The sequence below is a fragment of the Alternaria alternata genome (assembly GCF_001642055.1).
Source record: "Alternaria alternata strain SRC1lrK2f unplaced genomic scaffold CC77scaffold_21, whole genome shotgun sequence".
NCBI classification, from domain to species: Eukaryota; Fungi; Ascomycota; class Dothideomycetes; order Pleosporales; family Pleosporaceae; genus Alternaria; species Alternaria alternata.
In genome coordinates this window covers 304,686-322,971 of record NW_017306210.1, presented here as the reverse complement: position 1 = coordinate 322,971, position 18,286 = coordinate 304,686, and the positions used below count along the sequence as shown (strand labels likewise).

Here is an 18,286-nt window from a genome sequence, read left to right as displayed (position 1 = left end):
AGCCACAGCAAGTACCTCAAGGGCACATTCATGTCATAAGTCTCACTGGCGTGACATCGTACGAGTTCAGCTATGCACGTTGACAGGTGCGCTGCTTGTTATAGGTTGCTTCTGGACCTAGACAAGAACCTCTACTCTGCAGTCTACAGAAGCCTGTAGCAGGAAAGCAAAAGATACTTAAAGTTAGTATATTGGTTCTAAGTACTTACCTATGGTCATTAAATATCTTTTCTGTATTATCGTCGACTACAATATCGTGGAACATACATGTGCACTTCATGGCTTCTTGCTCGTGCGTAAATCGTTAATCAAAGACCACGATTTTCGCACATGCGTCTCGTTTCTCGCTGATTAATCATGGCCATACATTAGCTCTCGTTCCGTGGTGTTGGGTCCTCCGTGAGCGGCCCACATGAACAGCACGTGTGCATTAGCGCAAGTACAAAGCACCCTATCCTATCGGTCTCATGAGTATGCTTACGCCAAGTAAACACACCGTGTCGAGGCGCGGGGAAGTCAGTCGCTGCACGTGGCAGGCCTGCGTGCTCGAACCATGATGTTTTCTGGTCGCTAGAACTTCAGTCGGGTATCTTGAATGGTTCGAATATACGATAGTGGCCGAAAAAGCTGTGCGTATCCATGCAAGGTTGAGAATAATGATAAAGACACAGTAACGCAGGTCAAGCATGTATGAATAAAGTTCAAGCTACAATAAAGGTTCAAAGATTGAAGAACGTCGCGCTGTCTTGGGTTCAATGAAATATGTCGTGATTTGATATACTAGAAAGAAACTGATTGAGACAGTTGTGAATGAGCAACGCTTGGTAGCACGACAGGTGTAGTCGCGCGTTGCGTAGCAATCTCACTGGAAACGATAAGGAAAGTGCTGGAAAAAATCAGTAGCGGCAATCGAGAAGCAATCGTAGAAGCCTGCGTATGTTGCAGTACTTCCTGACCAATGACCAAATGGGGAAGAAGAAATCACGGTGATCTACGTATGCGAACAGCGTCCACACTGTTACTACTGACTCCTCATCGCGCTATCGAAATATTGCTGGATCAGGTACCGGTGACCTTCTAGTACCATTCCTACCTCGAGTACCTTGACGTTGTGTTCCACGGCATATGCTTTGCCATAGTTGACACGGCTCTCTGGCTCCAGCCTTTCGTCCTTGTAGGGTTGAACTTGTACCGAGTACTTTGTGAGTTTCTCCCCGGGGAGTAGGTCGGGTGCTGAAGCTGTTGTGTGTATAACCCCATGGTCATCCACGATTAGGCCTTGCTTAGTGGCACCTTGACCTTTGTAAGTTTGGATCGGGCTGCGAAGTAGGTAAGCACGGTAAATGTAAAGAGTCGGTTGTTGAATTTGCCTACATGCATTGGCTGAAGTCGCCTTTGTTCCGTACGACAACAAATCGACGTATCTCACTGAAAGCCGTTTGGCCGTAGAGAACAGTACTGAAGTGTGTAGAGTTTCGGGTCTTGCCGGGATTGGCTTGACCTACAGGTTCTGTCCAGAGCATCTTAAAAACCTAGTTATCTAGTCAGCTATCTTTGTAAATAAAGAGAGTGGTCATCATACTCGACCAAGAACAAAGAAAGTAGCATGGTGATGCTTGGCTACACGACGATAGCCTGAGATCGTCAGCTGGCATCCATCGTGGCTGTATTACGATGCTTACGTGGATCCAGCGTCTCCTGATTTGTTTCTGCATTTGGATCTGTCTGAATGTATCTTCGGTCAAGACTTCGTATAGTAGATTGTACGTCGTATGGAAGAGATGTTACTGGTCGGCGAGGTCCAGGATATTGCGATGGCTGCCCTGTTGCCATGTTGGATGATGCTTGCTGCGGTTGTCGTGATGATGGAATGAAAGGGAAGCCATTCTGAATTTGCGGATGCTGGTATGGGTATGGCGATCCTGATGCAGTTGTCATTGAAGCGTGCGCCGATACAATGGAATGAGTGCCTGACGGACTGTATAAAGATGTGTTTTGATTTGATCCCGAGACGGTGTGATTTGCCTGTCCTTGTTGTCCGCTTCCAAAGCCTGTTTGATATCTTTGGTGACCGTGTGACCCTACTCCTGCTGAATTGTAATCACGTTCAGTGGCTATATTGTGCGACGCCCTGGACGATGCTGACCCGTGAACAGGGGGAAGATTGTACGAGGCTGACGACGGTCTGTCTGCATAGTTTACTCGAGAGAAACCATAACCAGTCGGTGGTTGTGATGTAGCTACATAGTGTCTTTGAGGAGAGTTAGGGTCTGGGTATTGATAAGATGACACGGACGTCGGGGGTATGTTACGCGGTATACTATTGCTCTATTAGGAAACATCCTCGGCTCTAAAGATGAGGTTATATGATATGTACCTCTCGACCGGCGTAGCGACCTGCGTAACTGTTGTTGATTCGGTAGTTCTAGAATTCGCAAGTGGTCCTTCCCATAAGGTGTCTAATATGCGACCATCAGCGGCATAAAGATAAGCATAATGACTTCCATGTTCTGGTGACCATATCCAAGGCCCATAATAGCTGGACATGACTACATGTTGGCGGCTTGTTGACCAGAGCGCAACCCAGGAGGGTCGTAGTAGTTTAAGAGCTTGTGATGTGTAAAGCGGGGCATGGCAGATCGAGGCAGAGGCTCTTCGCCGAAGCAGGCTATGCCAACCTCGGTATGGTTATCCTGCAGTGGGTGCAGACATGTGATCATGTCCATCCGAACATAAAGCATATCCAATTAGCTTTGAAAGCACCTGAGAGCGCTGCCTAGCCCACCTGCACAAGACAACGATGGTGGGCTAGGTGGGGAAACTAAAGTTTGGCTGCATGGTCGTTTCTGGGCTGGCACGGGCCTCGCTTGGTCGCGCCATAACATCACATCAGTTCTATCAATGTACTACAATACTTCCTCTGCTCTCCTTGGGAGATAATCAACGAAAAGTTTTGGTCAAACTACAGCTCCAGATCCGAAGGTACTGCTGAATGTCGCTGCGATCAGTTGATGTACGAAAGGCGCATTAGCTGTACAACCACAATGTCGGACCGCTCCGATCTCAGAGTCAAATCCGTGGTATACCATAGATCTCTCACAACGAAAATCGGAGGCTGACTCTCGAAGGGTCATTCTAGTCAGTCTAACGAACTAAGAAGTTCCATGGACTCCGACGGACCTAACCCTATTCATGAAGCGATAGTCAATGTATCTGTAGCTAGACAAGTGGAACGGAAGAGCGACGTCGCATCAAATAACCCAATCCCAGTTTCATCAACTCCATGCGCATTATGTGCAGCCAAACGAGGGATCATCAAAAAAGTGCGCTTTCCTGAAGAACTTGGTCCTATAAGAGAAGCGGATCTGCAAGAGCCGACAGCGCGTGTGCCACGACCGCTCGTGCCTCATATGGCATACGACATATATGATGAAAGCAAACATCAATCTAATAATCTTCAGTTAGATTCTTCTCTTTCATCATTGCCCGCACCCCCTCCACCACCACCTCCACCTCCGCCACCTCCGCCACCTCCGCCACCTCCGCCACCTCCGCCACCTCCGAGGCGAGCTCCACGGCCTCCCACCTTGTTCAACAAAAGTATCGAAGCGGATGAGTACCTTAATGCAGCTGCCTCACGGCTCTACACAGACTTTATCGATGAGTTATCTGACTTTGTTGCACAACAAGGAGATGTCATTGCGATGCGTCTTGCGGTTCAAGAAAGACGAAAAGAACTCAATAGATTACGAGAGCATGTTTCACAATGTGATATGCTACTCTTCGACTGTTTACGCAAGCAGATGAGCAATGATGCTACGGCCGATGAGCGCGCTGTACTTGTCCTCTTCGAGGCAGCACAAGCGGCAAGAGATCATGTTGGACCTGTTGAGTCAGATTACGAGCCACTCGAGATATTACTCGGTGCAGAGGAACACAAGCTCGTAGAACAGTATTCAAAGATTGAAGAGCGCTTCGATAGGTTTTTTAGGCTCGATGTAGCCTCGATCACCAAAGTAGAGGAGCAAGAACCACCCGAGATCGAATACGAGTCGTCTTCTGTAGCTTCTGTTCCTGAGGATAATGCTCGTCTCTATGGCACTGACCGACTCCACGGCACCTTGATCGATGAGAATGTTGGCATCGGCGAACTGCCCAGACACACGGAGGAGTCTAAAGGCATGTTGAGCCCTCATAATTCCCAGAAGTCTCCGGCTTCCCATAACAGAACCGCGTCGTTGGAGTCAGTCGATCGTGCAAAGTCTCGTAGTGCCAGTTTTCCAGATAAAGGTGTTAAGCCTAGTGACTGGACTGGAGCACTTAGCTTGATTGGGATCTGGGCTATTGGTGCAACAGATGCTGTTGGCATGAAGACAATATTTGAAGATTGGTCTGCTGATACCGTTCCGTTTGCCCAAAGTATCCAACTCGAAACATCCGATACTATATCGGATCTGGTAGATGACCTTCCAGTCAACCCGGGTCTGGAGGAAGGGAACCCTTTGTTACTACTTGACGAGGGTGAGGAAACTCGAGCTATCCTCGGCGACTATCTTATGAACTTCGAAAGCACTCCCGATCGAGTGAACCGTTGGATGCTTCACCAACTTCGTGTTTCACCTCACGAAATCTACACCCTACGAAGATATGTCACCAAGGTCGAAGAGCTGTCCGTAACGCGGCACTGGGCGACATCGGTACTCGAGGAATGGCCGCATGATAGTCTTGGCCACAACCACTCATACTATCAAGGCTCAATCGAGTTTGAAGAGAACAAGGACAACCCTCAGCGTGTCAGGTATCATGGCGCGTGTCCTCCAGGGTGTGCATATGATCACTCGTGGTGGGCGCCTCAGTCTTCCACATTCTCTACTCCGGACATACTACCAAAGCCGTCATCTCAACTTCGAGAGACATTTTACAAGCCAAAACCCCACGAATTATTGACGGCGCTATATGACGATCACGATTGAACACCGTTGAACGTCGACCGAGGCCCAGCCTGCAGCGTCATGATTCACGATAGATTGATCTCGCAACTGTCGAAGGAACTGAAGTTCAGCGATGATTTGAGAGTTTCAGGATATGTATGGACCTGCATTTGCTCATAACGATGTGCTGGATAACCTCGCCCCATACTACTGATAGTGTGTCAGACGCATTTGTTGATGTCAAATAGCTTCCCATCACTGAATCCATATCATTGGATTAAATCCGTGATACTCCTGCTAAGGAAGCGTGAGTCTTCCTATATATCGCTTCAGTCACAACAGAATGCTTGTAGACGATATCAAGCGCATCAATGCGCGTTACCTTAGCGATATGCATGTATCCTGCAAGCCTCCTGCAAGTACATCTATCCATGAGTCATAAATGCACGGCGCGCATACACTCCGGCCATATTCGTCCACCAATTGATGATCAGTAGCAGAGCCGCATGCCTTTCGGCCGTGCTCAGACCATTTTCTCGATTTGGAATTCACCCATTTACCCTCATCACATTCCAATGTCCATATTTTTCGTGGGTTTTATCCAACTGTTAGCTACCAAATTCTTGATGTTGGTCACTTTACGATTGGCAATTAGGCTTCGGGATTTATTCAGCCGTTCCTTCAGCCGTGCCGCATTCGCTCACCGATGTGGAAGACGGCGCACAGCTCATTGGTAGGTCCAGACGGACTTATCGCCACCAAATGACATCCAATAACCGGACGGAAGGGCACATGTATCACCTTGATCGTATCGCTGGAAACCTGCCTCACTTCCTCGGTCGTTTGTCACGAAACGTATCGTCCGCCCACGCTGTAGTATCAGAGGCATGAGAATAAGCAAGCACCTTGTCCTAAGACTTGTCTGTGGTTTGTTATTTCGAGAAGCTGCATCGTCAAACCGAAAAACAAGGCATGAAGGCACATTGTTGTCCACGTTGAGCGGGGTAATAGCGCGACAATTGGTAGAACGACAGCGTGGCGGGCAGTCATCGACTTACGTAGGCTGCAGGACATGGGTGGGTCACGCGCCCGTTCTCTGTTGCTGGGTTGTATCTGGCCTTCAGGTCTATGATATCGACAGGTTCATGGCATGAGTGGGGCGGACTGCATCTCCAGCCTTGTAAGGCGCATGTACTGCTTTGATCCTAGCCTCTGGGAAATCGTTAGAGCGGCGTGTGAGACGGGAGCTAGGCACCCACTTGCATCCATAGTGGGTCGAGTGGGGTCACGGCGGGCCGTTGACACTCAATGAGCGTCGTGCATGAAAGAACAAACGAGCAACGCTTTGTCATATCCTCCTCTGCCTCTTTCCAGGGAGTGGGAAAGCGAGCGAGTGACAAACTGAGATGCAGACTCGTACCAGCGATTTGTATGATGCAGCTAATGCCATCCAGACGTCACTTACGGAACCATGTTAAGACATGACACCCATCAATACAGTATTCGTGAGCTTTAGCAAACTCCTTCCATATTCAGCCTACCGCGCGGCTAGCGATCATCGATACCGGCTGTTGTGTACCCGCCGGGTCTGTACGACCGGCACTCATCATTCTATCGGGCCGAAAGAACAATGAATGTACATTCCTCGGGCTCCGATATGATGACCTCTGGTCAGCCAAGGTCACAAGAATGTAAGCCGACGTCCTGCTGATCACCGAACGCGTGGGATATAGTAAGCTCAACCCGACAGAATGGTCACAACGTAGGCTGAGTGTAAGCCCGCATGAGACTTGCCAATAGTAGAGCGTTTGTCCACCCGCCTCTCTTACCTGCTTATCATCATGCTTGACCCGAAGTTTCAGGAGGTCTTGGATCAACTGGTATACAGTACTGGTGGGCCGACAGATGCATTGAAGGATTTGAAGTGTATATATATGAACCAATCACCACCCCAAAGCGAATTTCGTGCCCGGTAAAGTCGTTCCGAAAGTGCGGCTGTAGAACGAAAACGTAAAATTACCGTCGTGATTCGTTAAATGTTACAATATTGAAACAATAATAGATGACATGTATCGACGAGGAGAACGGGAAAAATGTCCGAGAAATGATACGAATGACATCTCACCACGAAGGCAGACAACGTTGCTACGCCACCGGCTGCCTTCATGCATGAGCAGCTGAATGATAGTCCCCAATAGAAGGAGAACTCTTACTTCGCTTGTACTTGAATTGAGGGAAAAGGCGTCGGACCCAAGCAATCGAATTCCTACGAGCTCCAGGGACTGGTTTAGAATGGGCCATGGTTGGACTTGCTGTAAACTGCACATTCTCTTTGGTGATGGTTGTGGGTAGCACTGAAGATGCCTGCGCATAGATATCGAAGTCCGGCTGAGTACGTGTATTTGATCCGTAGTCAGATTTCGAAGCATGTTGTACCTTTAGGTCGACTGAGTGATTTGGACGTGTACGGCTGCAACGACCATCTAACGTTGTTGCTTTTGTAATGCTCTCGACGTCAATTCGCTCTCGTGACGAGCGATATGCCGTGATATGACCACCATGCTTGGCCGCCATCTCGCATTCGGGGTGATGGGTGCTTTGGACACTATCTTTTCGTTGCGCTGCATCGCCGAATTCAGCCAGGCAAGTACATTTTGGCTGGTTTACGACAACATCGGACGAGTGGCTATCCTTGAGTAAGTTTCGCTGATCACACAAGACGCCCACGGCTGGATCCGGTGTTTTGTTCCTGTCGTTGCATCCTAGTTCGTCCGACGTCTGATCATCCAGTGACGGTGACGGTGATGACGACAGAGGCACTGTTTGCGAAGTATCCTGACCACTCTTTTCCATCATCTCTTGTAGCCTGATAGATCTCAACTCCGCCTTCATCTGTTCGGTAGACTGTAGATTGCCTTCTAGTCGATGTTGCATCAAGAGGGAGGGAGCTATACTTCGCGTGACGCTTTGATCACGCAAAGACTGAGTCTCGTATTCTGTTCCGTTGGCGAAAGCCGCGTGAAGCTCGTTGCTGTCTCTGGTGTGGTTGAGACTATCTTTGCTCCAAAACTCCGTCGCTAAATCTTCTAGCCCACTTCCAATCGAACCTTCTAATCCATTGTCTTGAAGTGTGTTCAAGTATAGACGTTTCTGAATAACACTTCCTTTGAGGTGCGTCAAAGACCATTCCTCTATCTTCTTCGTTATGTCGGAACTACAGCGATTGAATAGAGCAGCGCTTTCCGTTTGGGCTCGCCTCATTGGAACTGGTAGTCTTGGTACAGCTCTGGAAGAGTATGTCGAATCCGAAAATCTTCTAGCCAGAGCTGGAGCCTCTAAGGCCAGACCCATGTCCTCAGTATCGAGTGGTTCTGCCTTTTCTCCTCTCCTGAGAACATCAAGAAGAATGTCACTGTGTTCGCTTCTAGACGCTGTCATGTCTGTGTCGAGGATCCCAGTTCCTTCAGCAAACAGCGCTTCATCTCCCTGGGCCCATACCGACTCATCGCTCTCCCTTTGCCATAATTGACCAAGTTCTTTCTTCAAGGCGCTTACCCCTTCTAGCACTGCGACATGTCTTCCGTTGATAGAAGCTGAGGAGGGTAGAATCATCGGAGCACAGGGATAAAGAGACAAACGAGTTGGCGGAAGAACCGCAGTAAGCGGAGGTGGTGGCGGAGGCGGTAATTTTGAGACTTGATCTGGAGACAGCGATCCTACCGGACAAGGGGGAAGATGATGTATCGGCGGATGGGATGTAGCCTCAGATGGTTGACTGTAGAGGGGAATAGAGCGTTCAGAGTGTGTCTCAAACAGGATTCTGTTGATGTCGAATTGGTAAAATCGATCTTCCTGATTCATGAATGTCCATTCGGCGCCAGCTAGAGTTCTTTCGGCTTGCAAATAGTTCTCCTCCGCTACCCCTAGGTTATCACGTGTTCGTTCGACCTTCTCGTAAGCATTGAGGAGAGTAGTCGGCAGCTGTTCCAAATGACTATTGACAAAATCTCGTACACAATTCATAAATCCGACTTCGGCATTACCAGCCTCATCTCGTTTTTGCCGAACTTCGCGGCCAGCTGTCTTTATTCTTTCGCGTTCTATCAGCAGTTCTTTCCTAGTAGAAGATAGTAGGGTTTGTGTGTTTGACATCTCTTCCAAACACTGACGGATCAGAGGAGCCAGCGTGTCGAGTTGCGCAGTCGGTCGTTCACCAGTCTTGACTTGGCGTGGGTTTTCCATCGCGTTGCGATGAGTAACTCATGAAATTGCATGTGCAATAACTGCTGTAAGAATAGCTTTTGACATGAAATGCCTCCTTGCATTGCTTTGGCGGTAGTATCTCTTCATCAACAAAGAATCCCTCGAAACACTCAGCTTATGGCTTTGAAGACATCAGCTGGATTCTGACACTGAAATTAGAATGTAGGCATACGTGGTCACCATATGGCGTTGCGTACTAGATAAGGGGCAACACAAGATAGACGTCAGCCATCTGGAGGCCCGAACACGGAGAAGAGCTGAAGTTACCCGACCACTCATATATGCGTTGAGATGAATCTATTGCAGAATAAGCAAATCGGAACGCAGGTGCATGTCGTCACCCGGTCTTTCGTGGCACGGCTGATCTGTCCGGGCTGCTAGGTGTCGGGCTGGCACACCCTCATTATGATTGGACTAAGCTGGCTGCTTTGTAGCGCATTTCATTACGGCGAAACCTGTCTAATGCGGGAACAATCGGTACGATCCGAAAAACACTCACATATCCATCGCGCCCATGCTCAATGCGCGAGAAAGAGGAGATGGAGCGCATATGCGTGTAAGTGTGGATGTCGATCAATTTCTCATGGCATGCACCGCGCCATCTTCGGCTCGTCGTGACAAAACAGCAGAGCCGCACCGCGCAACATCTTTCCAGCTCTTGCTTGCATAAATCCAGGCTCAATCGCCGATAATATGACGGTACTTCTAGACCATCGCACAGCCCATACCTGCCAAATCAACGTGCGTATTACCAGCTGTGCAGGGTGGGCAGCCATTATTGTGTGAAAAGTGATTGAACGCAAGCACTCCTGCCCAGTACCACTGTGCGACATGTCGAGCACCAACTGGATCTGGAGCGCGCAGTATAATGACTACTACTGTGTCACGTACGACGAGTACAGTGAGTAATGCCACGTTTCAGGTCAGTATTGATGGGAACGAACGTCCGCTGATTCCACTAGACCGCCCAGTTTACCACTGGTCCAAACAAACTGCCACAGCACTTCCTAGGCAAGACTCGGGCCCACAACAGGACTATGGCTCAAACGTGGCACTGATGCCTGACCCAGGTACGACGCAGTGACCTAACAATTCAAATGAGTGCTACTGAGATTGTATGTTACAGCTCCGCCGCAATTTCGTTCTTTGAGAGGCGCTATCCAAGGCACGCCGCAAACCGGATGGTACGATCTACTGGACTTGAGTAAGCATATCCTGAGACACAGATTCTCCTAATTGACCCTGTTGATCTTAGGCTACCGAATGAGGACTGGGACCGAAGCCCGTGATTTCTTCGTTGTCGGTAGAGTCTTTGCTATGCTGTACTCTGAGGCCGCAGGTGGAACTGCACAAGCACAACCAAACGATGACGCATACACCCTAGTGCGCTTCAATGAAGTGGTACATACTAACATTCGTCGATTCGTGGTTGTCGAGGACAAGCATGGTTTCGTATACGCTTGGTGAGATTTACCCGGGTATGATACAAGGGTCCTAGCTGATCTAGCCAAGTGGCATTGGTACTTATTCTGGTCGTGGGACTCTCAAAGAAGGTTGCGTGCCAGAGGAACACACCATCGTTTACCTTTCTGGAACAGATCCCGGATCCTGTTATCTTCGTGGAGAGTACCAAAGTGGTATGGTCAAGGAACCTATAGAGGTTGTACCTGTCGACGCCTCGATCACGCTTCGATACGACTCTCGCATCCGTTTCGGAAAGACGTACCCTATCGAAAAGAATGTGAAGGTCAAAGACATTGGTCAGGTCCATCCGAGTCATACAGGCAAGCTTGTTCAGTACTGGACTGATCAAAGCTAGCCCCCAGCAACACAGCATGCGAACTCTGCTGAGATTTCCAGCGACCCACGACTCTCTTTGCTTCATCGAATACGTTTGCTGTCAGACTCTTTAGTCTATGTTACGAGATTATGAACTTAAGGTCGTTTGGAGGGTCGCGAGCTCCGAGAGCTAGTACTGAGACGGTCGCTACATTTCGGACAGATGTCATAGCTTCTTTCCTTTCCAATCAAATACGTTGTATGAAAAAGCCAGATCATTGTCTCGTCCACGGCCAATCCCTTATGTCATTGCGCGACCCGAAGTATCATGCTCATCGTGCCGCCAAAGCAGAACAGGCTGCTGGGATTGCCTTCTATTATAGTATGCGTCAAGACCTTGTATACCGAGAGTCTTCCCACGAGTGGGTGTGTTCGATCGAGGCGCAGGCGGGAGGTATGTGGTATGCGATACGTTTGGTCACGTCGTGGTGAAGGTTCACATGTCGCAACACACGATTGTGCCTCGCGCTCCATAGGCACTGATGCACCTGCTCTTTACAGAGGATGGGATATGATCCTCGGATGTGTTGCGGGCGTCGAGCGCGATTGCAAACCTACGCTGGCAGGCAGAGATGCGCTACCTGAGCTACAGTGTTTTCATTCGGAGTCAGATGCCGATCGCATCAGTAGCTTGATGTCGCGTTGGTGAGTTCTGCAGGATGATGGTTGATAGCGGTCGTAAATCTTTAAAGTTGTGCATGTGTGGTGTTACTGACGCGCAGCGCAAGGCGACAGTGGGAGCGCACCTGGGCAGGCACGTTCTAGCGGGCCGGACTTGCACAAGCCCCACCACCACTATGCGATGACATCGATACCAGGCAATGCAAGGCTGTCCACACTGGTTCGAGCACTTCGTGAATGACGAAGCCATATAAACTATCCGCACTCTGTGTTCTTTACATAGCCGAACTGGAACGCCGGGCCTTAACAATTTTCGAATTCACTAGACTTTGTTCAACCCCCTGTCACTCCGTTCGAAGCCAATAGACGAAGAAAGATAATGCCATGTTTCAATGGACTTTTGGCAGCAGGTCTCTTCACCGAGGGCTTCGACCCTTTTACAAATCTACTATAATTGCCGATGTCTCTTCTTGACCAAATTTCTGCATATCTTGCATAGTACCGATATGATGCTCCATCGCCCAGTAGCCTAGAAATCTGGTAAGATGGTCGGGGTGAACGGAACCTAGGTCCTTTACTTTCACGTTGTATTGTATGGGATGTTGCATTCCAAAGAAGATCCGAGAATCGATATTGAGAGGTTGTTGCTCCGGGCTCATGATTATGCAGACAGGCTCTTTCTCAAGTTCTGCTTCGCCGGATATGAGCATGGGTTGGGATCCGTACGAGAACGCTATAGCATGCTCACTGGGCACAACACCATGCATCCTGGTTCCTTGGCCATTATAGGTAGAGATAGGGCTATGCGGTGTTAGCGATTTGGCTTGGATTCTATCATCTTGCAACATACACGCAGTAGGCGAACCCTTTCTTCCTCCAGACAACGATAAAGCGTCGGATCTGGCTACACACGTACTCTCCGTACCTGATTAGAGAAACAGATTCATCGTACTGTGTTATTACAGATGACCCTTCACTGAAAAGAAGACTGAAAACCTAGATGTCATCAGTATTGACTCAACAGCAAGGTCGTGAAGACATACTTTTCCAGGCTGGAAGAAGCTTTGGTCCCTCACATAGAAAGCTGCACAGGATCAGCCTGGTATGCGATAAGATCATTAGGCAGACTTACATGGATCCAATTGCTCAAAGCGGCTATTCGACATTGGATGGACGCGATCGTTATTGCCACGTATATCATAGCCTCTATGTCTCCCAAAAGCTGAGCCTGGTTGAGCTGTAGCACTAGGGGTCAGATTTGTACGATCATACTCTCTTGGAACCCAATCGAAGAAACTCCAACCCTCCCCTACACTGTTTCAGCAAGAAGTCGGAGGATAACAGGCCTGCAGGAATGATACCTTCTACGTAGTGGACCCAGTAATAAAGCTGATACTCCTGGTCCCATCGCTTGTAAAGATACGTTGCGTAGCTCTCACTCCACTCTGGTTGGGATTGTTGCGTTGTATGTGTGTCCGGATGGATTTGGCGGCAGTCGGAGCAAGAAAAGTGCTTGTTACGGCAAATAGTTTTGGAGACTTCATCAGCAGCGGAACGTCCCAAGGAGTCTCTCGCAGTCATAACTGTAACGATTCTCTTGAGAAATGACAACTTTGACGGGATCTGGGCGGATTGAAGTAGGATATGGAGGGCGTTCATAATACCGGAATACCCATCCGCTTCCAGCCCTTCAGGTTCTGACAGGTGGCTCAAACGCAACATCATCTCAATAAACACGCAGCCTAAAGAGAATATATCCGCGGTGAAATTTCTTTTGTCGAATTCCAGCACCTCTGGCGCGCAGTACCTTCGAGTCAAGGATTCGGGTGCGCCTTCTGTTGTACATTGTCCGTCTTTGGTGGTGTCTCTCGACGCGCCAAAGTCGGTGTAGACAACCATGCCTTGATGCATCAAGATATTGCCAGGTTTGATATCTTTATGACGTATCCCTTTGCTGTGCATGTACGCAAGTCCACTTGACAAACAACCGAAAGCGTGTTCAAGGACTTTGGTCATCTTCTTCAGATCGGCAGATCTTTCTACAGGCTGCTCAACTAGATCGGCGTATCTGTCAAGATAGTCCTGCAGGTCGCCTTCGTCTGCAGCAGGCTGTAAGATCAATGCACCAGATCGCGGTGTGGTGTATGTAGCGAACAACCGAATGACATGAGAATGAGTTTTCAAGCTACGAATTATAGCAGCCTCGTTATAGTATCGTTCCTCAGCCTGTTCCCTGACTTTGCCTTTATTTCGAGGGAACTTAATCACTTTCTTTGCGAATCTTTCCTTTGTTCGCTTATGCTCCACTTCTTCCACGACCGCGCTCCAGCCGTTGCCAAGCACGCTTTTGTACTCGAATGGTAGGCACTTTTCGTTCTCGATTTTGTAGTGGCGGTCTTGTTCGATTCTGTAGTCGCCGTTTTCATCGATCGGGATATCATCGTTCAATGACAAGACACTGAGCGACCCTGCGACTGGCTTTTCGCTAGCAATAGTAATATCATCCTCTTTCATGGTGTATAGGATGTGTGAGATGATGCAGTCCGAGCAGCATAGGTAACAGCAAGAATAACACGATGGTTCTAAGGGCTTTTTAAGTGAAGAGCCTTCCCATATTCAATAGCGGGGCACTTACTGTCGCCAGCCTGGCCTGGCTTTTAGGAGCCCTGATGGACAAGTCTCCTGTGACTCTAGTCGTTCATCGCTAGTCACAAACAACGAAAGCCGCACATGAGCTTATCTGAAATATCAAAGTGTCCTGTAAATGTAAATATGGGTGAAGAAAGACTTGTCGGGGTATGCTGACAGTTATGCGGGCCAAGTACCGGTGAGCTTGGGGTGCATATGGTGGCGCTGTCCATACATGACATGATTGGTGCTCAATGTCTACACCAATCGCGGATTGTCGAAGCCGGCTGCAGAGAGGTGTATTATCACCTAGCAACCAATCATCGACAGCTGACGGTCTCCAAGTTTTCGTAGAGACAGGCTGATTCTGGCAAGTTGTAGCACGAAATGAGAACGGCGACCGAGTTGACAAATTACTCCAGTGCGGCATCTCTTTTGCGAATTTCTCCCAAATTTCTGACTAACTATTTCTTTCCCTTACCCCTCGCGTTGAATGTCTTCAGCGGGTCAACCTTGCCGTTCCTTCGTACTACCCTCCTACCCTTGCCCTTGTTATATTGTTTCCTCACCTTCGGTATGTTTAGACCCACGAAGCCAACATCCTCAGGCTTCTTTCCACCTGGCAGCAGATAGTCTGGGACGTGCTTGAGATGTGGTTGTATCCTCGCGGGATGGTTTAGAGTCTGATCATGGCGGAGATGGGCAAGCGCTTCGGGGTTCTCTTCGAAGTATCGCGAGAGCTTCTGCGACTTGGCCAGCTCCATGTGAATTTCCTTGATTCGGGCCTCGCGGATGGCGATCCTGGTCACCGACTTCAACGCATCTGCGAATCTGTATCTGAACGGTTCTAGGCGCTTCATATCGAAGTTGTAGTTTTCCAGCTTCTGGCCTTCCTGTTGGTGCTTCTCTACACTTGCCAGTACTTTCTCGTCATGTTCGCACCCAGCGAAAGTGGTCGGCTTGTGCTTGCGGTACTTGTCCTTGGGGATGATGAACGAGATGGCAGTTCCAGACTTGCCAGCTCTTGCTGTTCGTCCTATGCGGTGGAAGTATGACTTGTAGTTTCCAGGAAAGTCGAAGTTGATGATACAGCTGACGTTGAGGAAGTCGATTCCACGGGACACACCAGAGTCCTTGCTCTCTTTGTCCTTCTTCGCCTTCTTCTTCGGCCGCGATCCTTCATCCTGTACGCCCACAACGTCTGTCTCGTCGCTCGCAATCAGGATGTTGTACATGTTCGTGTTGAATGACTCAACAATGTGCGTGCGAGAAGCCAATGGGAGCTCGGAATTGAGCACGATGGCTTTGACCGCAAATTGTTCCAAGAAGAGCTTGACCCGGTATGACCTGTCCACATCGCCGACGAATATGATTGTCTTGCCTTTGATTAAGTTGAGCTTGAACCTAGAGGTTGGTAGTCAGTATATGTGACACGTTCTGTTCGTGCGACAAAACTCACATTGCGTAGATTAAGAGGAATTTCTCGTCCTCTGCCACCTTCAGTACGTATTGCTTTACTTTCTGTGAATCCTTATCCAGGTCTGCAAGCTTGAGTACAACAGGATCGGTGCAGAGCAGGCTGCCGAGCGACTCGACATCGGTTGAGAGGGTAGCGGAGAGGACGATCTTCTGGACACCAACAGGGATTTCGCGTGCGATGTTCTCCATGTCCTCAGCGAATCCGTAACCATTGATCAGGTCACCCTCATCGACGACGAGTGTCCTGATGTCGCTGACCGCGAGGTTGGAGCTGTTGATGTTTGTCCATGCTCTAGCAGGTGTCGCGACGATGATCTCTGGCTTGTCGGCAAGGGCTGCCTTTGTGACGACTTCTGACTCCTTGCCCGCGATGTTGCGAACCCGAATTTCTTGTCCGCAGTGTTGTGCAAGCGACTTGGCGACTGTCGCGATTTGCAAGCATAGCTCTCGTGTGGGTGCCAGGATGAGGGATTGGCCCTTCTGCTGCAAGGTCTTGTGCAGGATGGGAAGCAGGTAGGCGCCCGTCTTGCCTGTGCCAGTTCCAGAGCGCGCAAGGATGTCGCGTCCCTCTAGAGCTAATGGTATCGCCTGCGATTGTACTGCCGTCGGTGATGCCCATTTCAGGTCGCGGATCGCTCTTAATAGACGCGGTTCGAGTTGGAGTTCGGCGAAGGAAGCAGCGATGGGCACTTCAGGAACGGCGGCAGTCGCTGTTTTAGCCTTTTTCTTGTTCTTCGCTTTTTTGGTTGGTGTTACTGTCGTTGTGGCAGCAGTCGCAGTCGCAGTCGCAGTCTCGGCAGGTGTCGAAGGTTCGGGCGAGCTGCGGGGCTCGGAATGCGACTCGTCGCTCGATGTCTCCTCTGGCACGTCGTGCTCGTTAAGTTTGCGCTTCGCCATTGTGTCTGGATGTGATGTCAAACTACGACAAGTGTTGCGATGTTGTCTCGTTGAAGTTTGCGTTATCCATAGATTCTCTACAGAACTTCTGAACTTTTTTGACGCTAATGCGGCAGGGACTTGGCAGGACCCACAGCGGAGGAGCGCCTGCTGAACTCCGGTCTCGAAGCTCCTTCACCCCACACACCCCGTTGCGATTGAGCTGTTTATTCATAACGTTTGCTCTGGAGAGCTGCGGTCCGTGAAGCGCATTGGTACCACATGGGATGCACAGCATTACGATACAGATACAACCTCTCGCAGACTAGATTCTGGCCATACACTTGCTAGGAAGCCAGCACGAAACGAAAGATGCGAGCAGCATCCTCCACCATCACTATTTAAATCCTCGAGCATGACATACTAATCTCCCTCCAGCCGGACCTCAACCTACGATTCCAATCAAGCCCTGATTCGTCTTACAGTAATCGTCACACGTAGCCTGCGATCTTATGTCAGCTTGTATCCTTCAACACATCACATATACCTACTCTGGGCATGCCCCTTCTCCCGCCGTCCTGCACCATCCTTTCCAACGCCTCAACGTACTTCGTAATCTCGTCGCTGCCCAGCCTCTTCAACGCCTCAATAACAGCATCGATAGTATCCTGATCAGGTCCTTTATCGCTCGTACTCATCAGGTCGATACCTGCGGGCGTGTCTGTGAACTCCACTGCTGTCGAATAGCTGGCATAGTATGGAACTTTGTTAATATCGCATCCCCAGACTAGAATACTGTACTGGCTAGTAGCGCCCACTAGTATCCCTGTTCCTGCGTAATCGAGCACCGCTGGGAAGTAGGGGTGAGGTGTATCGACACCATAGGTTGTTATGATGCTGTCATTGCCTGGGAACTGGAACGAGAAGAGATCATTCACAAGTCCGGTGGGATCCGAGGGATCGATTGGCGTCGGGTCGTATTGCACATTCCGCATGGCAGCGTATTGAGGATTCGACGCAAGGATCATGGACCACGGCTTGAAGTAGAAGCCAACGGGTGGCGCCGGCCATGCTCTGCCATGATGGTGGCCATGATCCGTAGTGTTGAAGGTAGGTGGTATGCGAGCCCGCACGCCTTCCGCGCCGAGTTCCCGTGGACATCCATCTTGGGTGGTGTAAGCAAGGGCACGGACCCCAATTGCGAGGAGTATCAAAAGCGACAACATCATACCGGTGGCTATTCAGAAGACTGACGGGGATCGATACCCTTCTATATACCTGGGTACTCCAATATCACATCAGATAATTTACCAGATCAGGAAAGAGGCCTGGAGCAGTTGCTTACGGCGGTCGCACTTCGGCGAGATGGACAAGCTCCGCAGGGGCATAGACGCCACCACATTACACAAAGCGAGATCCGTACAACCCTGGCGTCCTTTACTACACCTTCCTGATTGGGCGCCCGGACTGCTTCGACATCGACTCTAATATCATGACCATACGAGAGCCCCTAGCGTAGGAAGGCACTGACAGCTACAAAGCCACAGATGCAGACGCAGACCTCGCCCCAACCGTGATGTTGCCTCCAGCAATGGCTGGGATCTTGCTGGAACCGGGAGATGAACTCTTATACAGGCTTCTTGCAACCG

The 18,286-nt window shown here is 49.6% G+C and overlaps 7 protein-coding genes across 7 annotated transcripts; 2 read left to right on the top strand and 5 right to left on the bottom strand.

Annotated features, from left to right (window-relative positions):
- Nucleotides 1–854: 854 nt before the first annotated feature.
- Nucleotides 855–1,715, bottom strand: CC77DRAFT_382152 (hypothetical protein). Its single transcript, XM_018531445.1, has 2 exons — nt 1,375–1,715; nt 855–1,319 (listed from the first exon to the last, which is right to left on the bottom strand). The coding sequence occupies exons 1-2, from the start codon at nt 1,521–1,523 to the stop codon at nt 1,022–1,024; spliced, it is 447 nt and encodes a 148-aa protein (XP_018381972.1). The 5' UTR covers nt 1,524–1,715; the 3' UTR covers nt 855–1,021.
- A 1,266-nt stretch (nt 1,716–2,981) lies between these two features.
- On the top strand, nt 2,982–5,369 carry CC77DRAFT_1023903 (hypothetical protein). The gene has a single exon (XM_018525759.1). It carries the CDS (start codon nt 3,165–3,167, stop codon nt 4,971–4,973), a length of 1,809 nt encoding a protein of 602 aa, XP_018381971.1. The 5' UTR covers nt 2,982–3,164; the 3' UTR covers nt 4,974–5,369.
- A 1,438-nt stretch (nt 5,370–6,807) lies between these two features.
- Nucleotides 6,808–9,435, bottom strand: CC77DRAFT_1023901 (hypothetical protein). Its single transcript, XM_018525758.1, has 2 exons — nt 9,388–9,435; nt 6,808–9,337 (listed from the first exon to the last, which is right to left on the bottom strand). The coding sequence occupies exon 2, from the start codon at nt 9,171–9,173 to the stop codon at nt 7,095–7,097; it is 2,079 nt and encodes a 692-aa protein (XP_018381970.1). The 5' UTR covers nt 9,174–9,337; nt 9,388–9,435; the 3' UTR covers nt 6,808–7,094.
- A 484-nt stretch (nt 9,436–9,919) lies between these two features.
- On the top strand, nt 9,920–11,157 carry CC77DRAFT_381925 (hypothetical protein). Its single transcript, XM_018531444.1, has 5 exons — nt 9,920–10,095; nt 10,157–10,264; nt 10,321–10,398; nt 10,450–10,657; nt 10,707–11,157. Exons 1-5 carry the CDS (start codon nt 10,026–10,028, stop codon nt 11,011–11,013), a joined length of 771 nt encoding a protein of 256 aa, XP_018381969.1. The 5' UTR covers nt 9,920–10,025; the 3' UTR covers nt 11,014–11,157.
- Nucleotides 11,158–12,091: 934 nt separating this feature from the next.
- CC77DRAFT_944176 (hypothetical protein) lies at nt 12,092–13,235 on the bottom strand (the record flags this gene model as incomplete). The annotated part of the gene is made up of 5 exons (XM_018534951.1): nt 12,092–12,455; nt 12,505–12,630; nt 12,672–12,738; nt 12,787–12,963; nt 13,016–13,235. The coding sequence occupies 5 exons, from the start codon at nt 13,233–13,235 to the stop codon at nt 12,092–12,094; spliced, it is 954 nt and encodes a 317-aa protein (XP_018381968.1).
- A 1,511-nt stretch (nt 13,236–14,746) lies between these two features.
- Nucleotides 14,747–16,658, bottom strand: CC77DRAFT_1065002 (ATP-dependent RNA helicase DBP9; the record flags this gene model as incomplete). The annotated part of the gene is made up of 2 exons (XM_018528774.1): nt 14,747–15,686; nt 15,742–16,658. 2 exons carry the CDS (start codon nt 16,656–16,658, stop codon nt 14,747–14,749), a joined length of 1,857 nt encoding a protein of 618 aa, XP_018381967.1.
- A 201-nt stretch (nt 16,659–16,859) lies between these two features.
- On the bottom strand, nt 16,860–17,918 carry CC77DRAFT_1023897 (hypothetical protein). The gene is made up of 2 exons (XM_018525757.1): nt 17,189–17,918; nt 16,860–17,139 (listed from the first exon to the last, which is right to left on the bottom strand). The coding sequence occupies exons 1-2, from the start codon at nt 17,864–17,866 to the stop codon at nt 17,083–17,085; spliced, it is 735 nt and encodes a 244-aa protein (XP_018381966.1). The 5' UTR covers nt 17,867–17,918; the 3' UTR covers nt 16,860–17,082.
- Between the last annotated feature and the right edge of the window lie 368 nt (nt 17,919–18,286).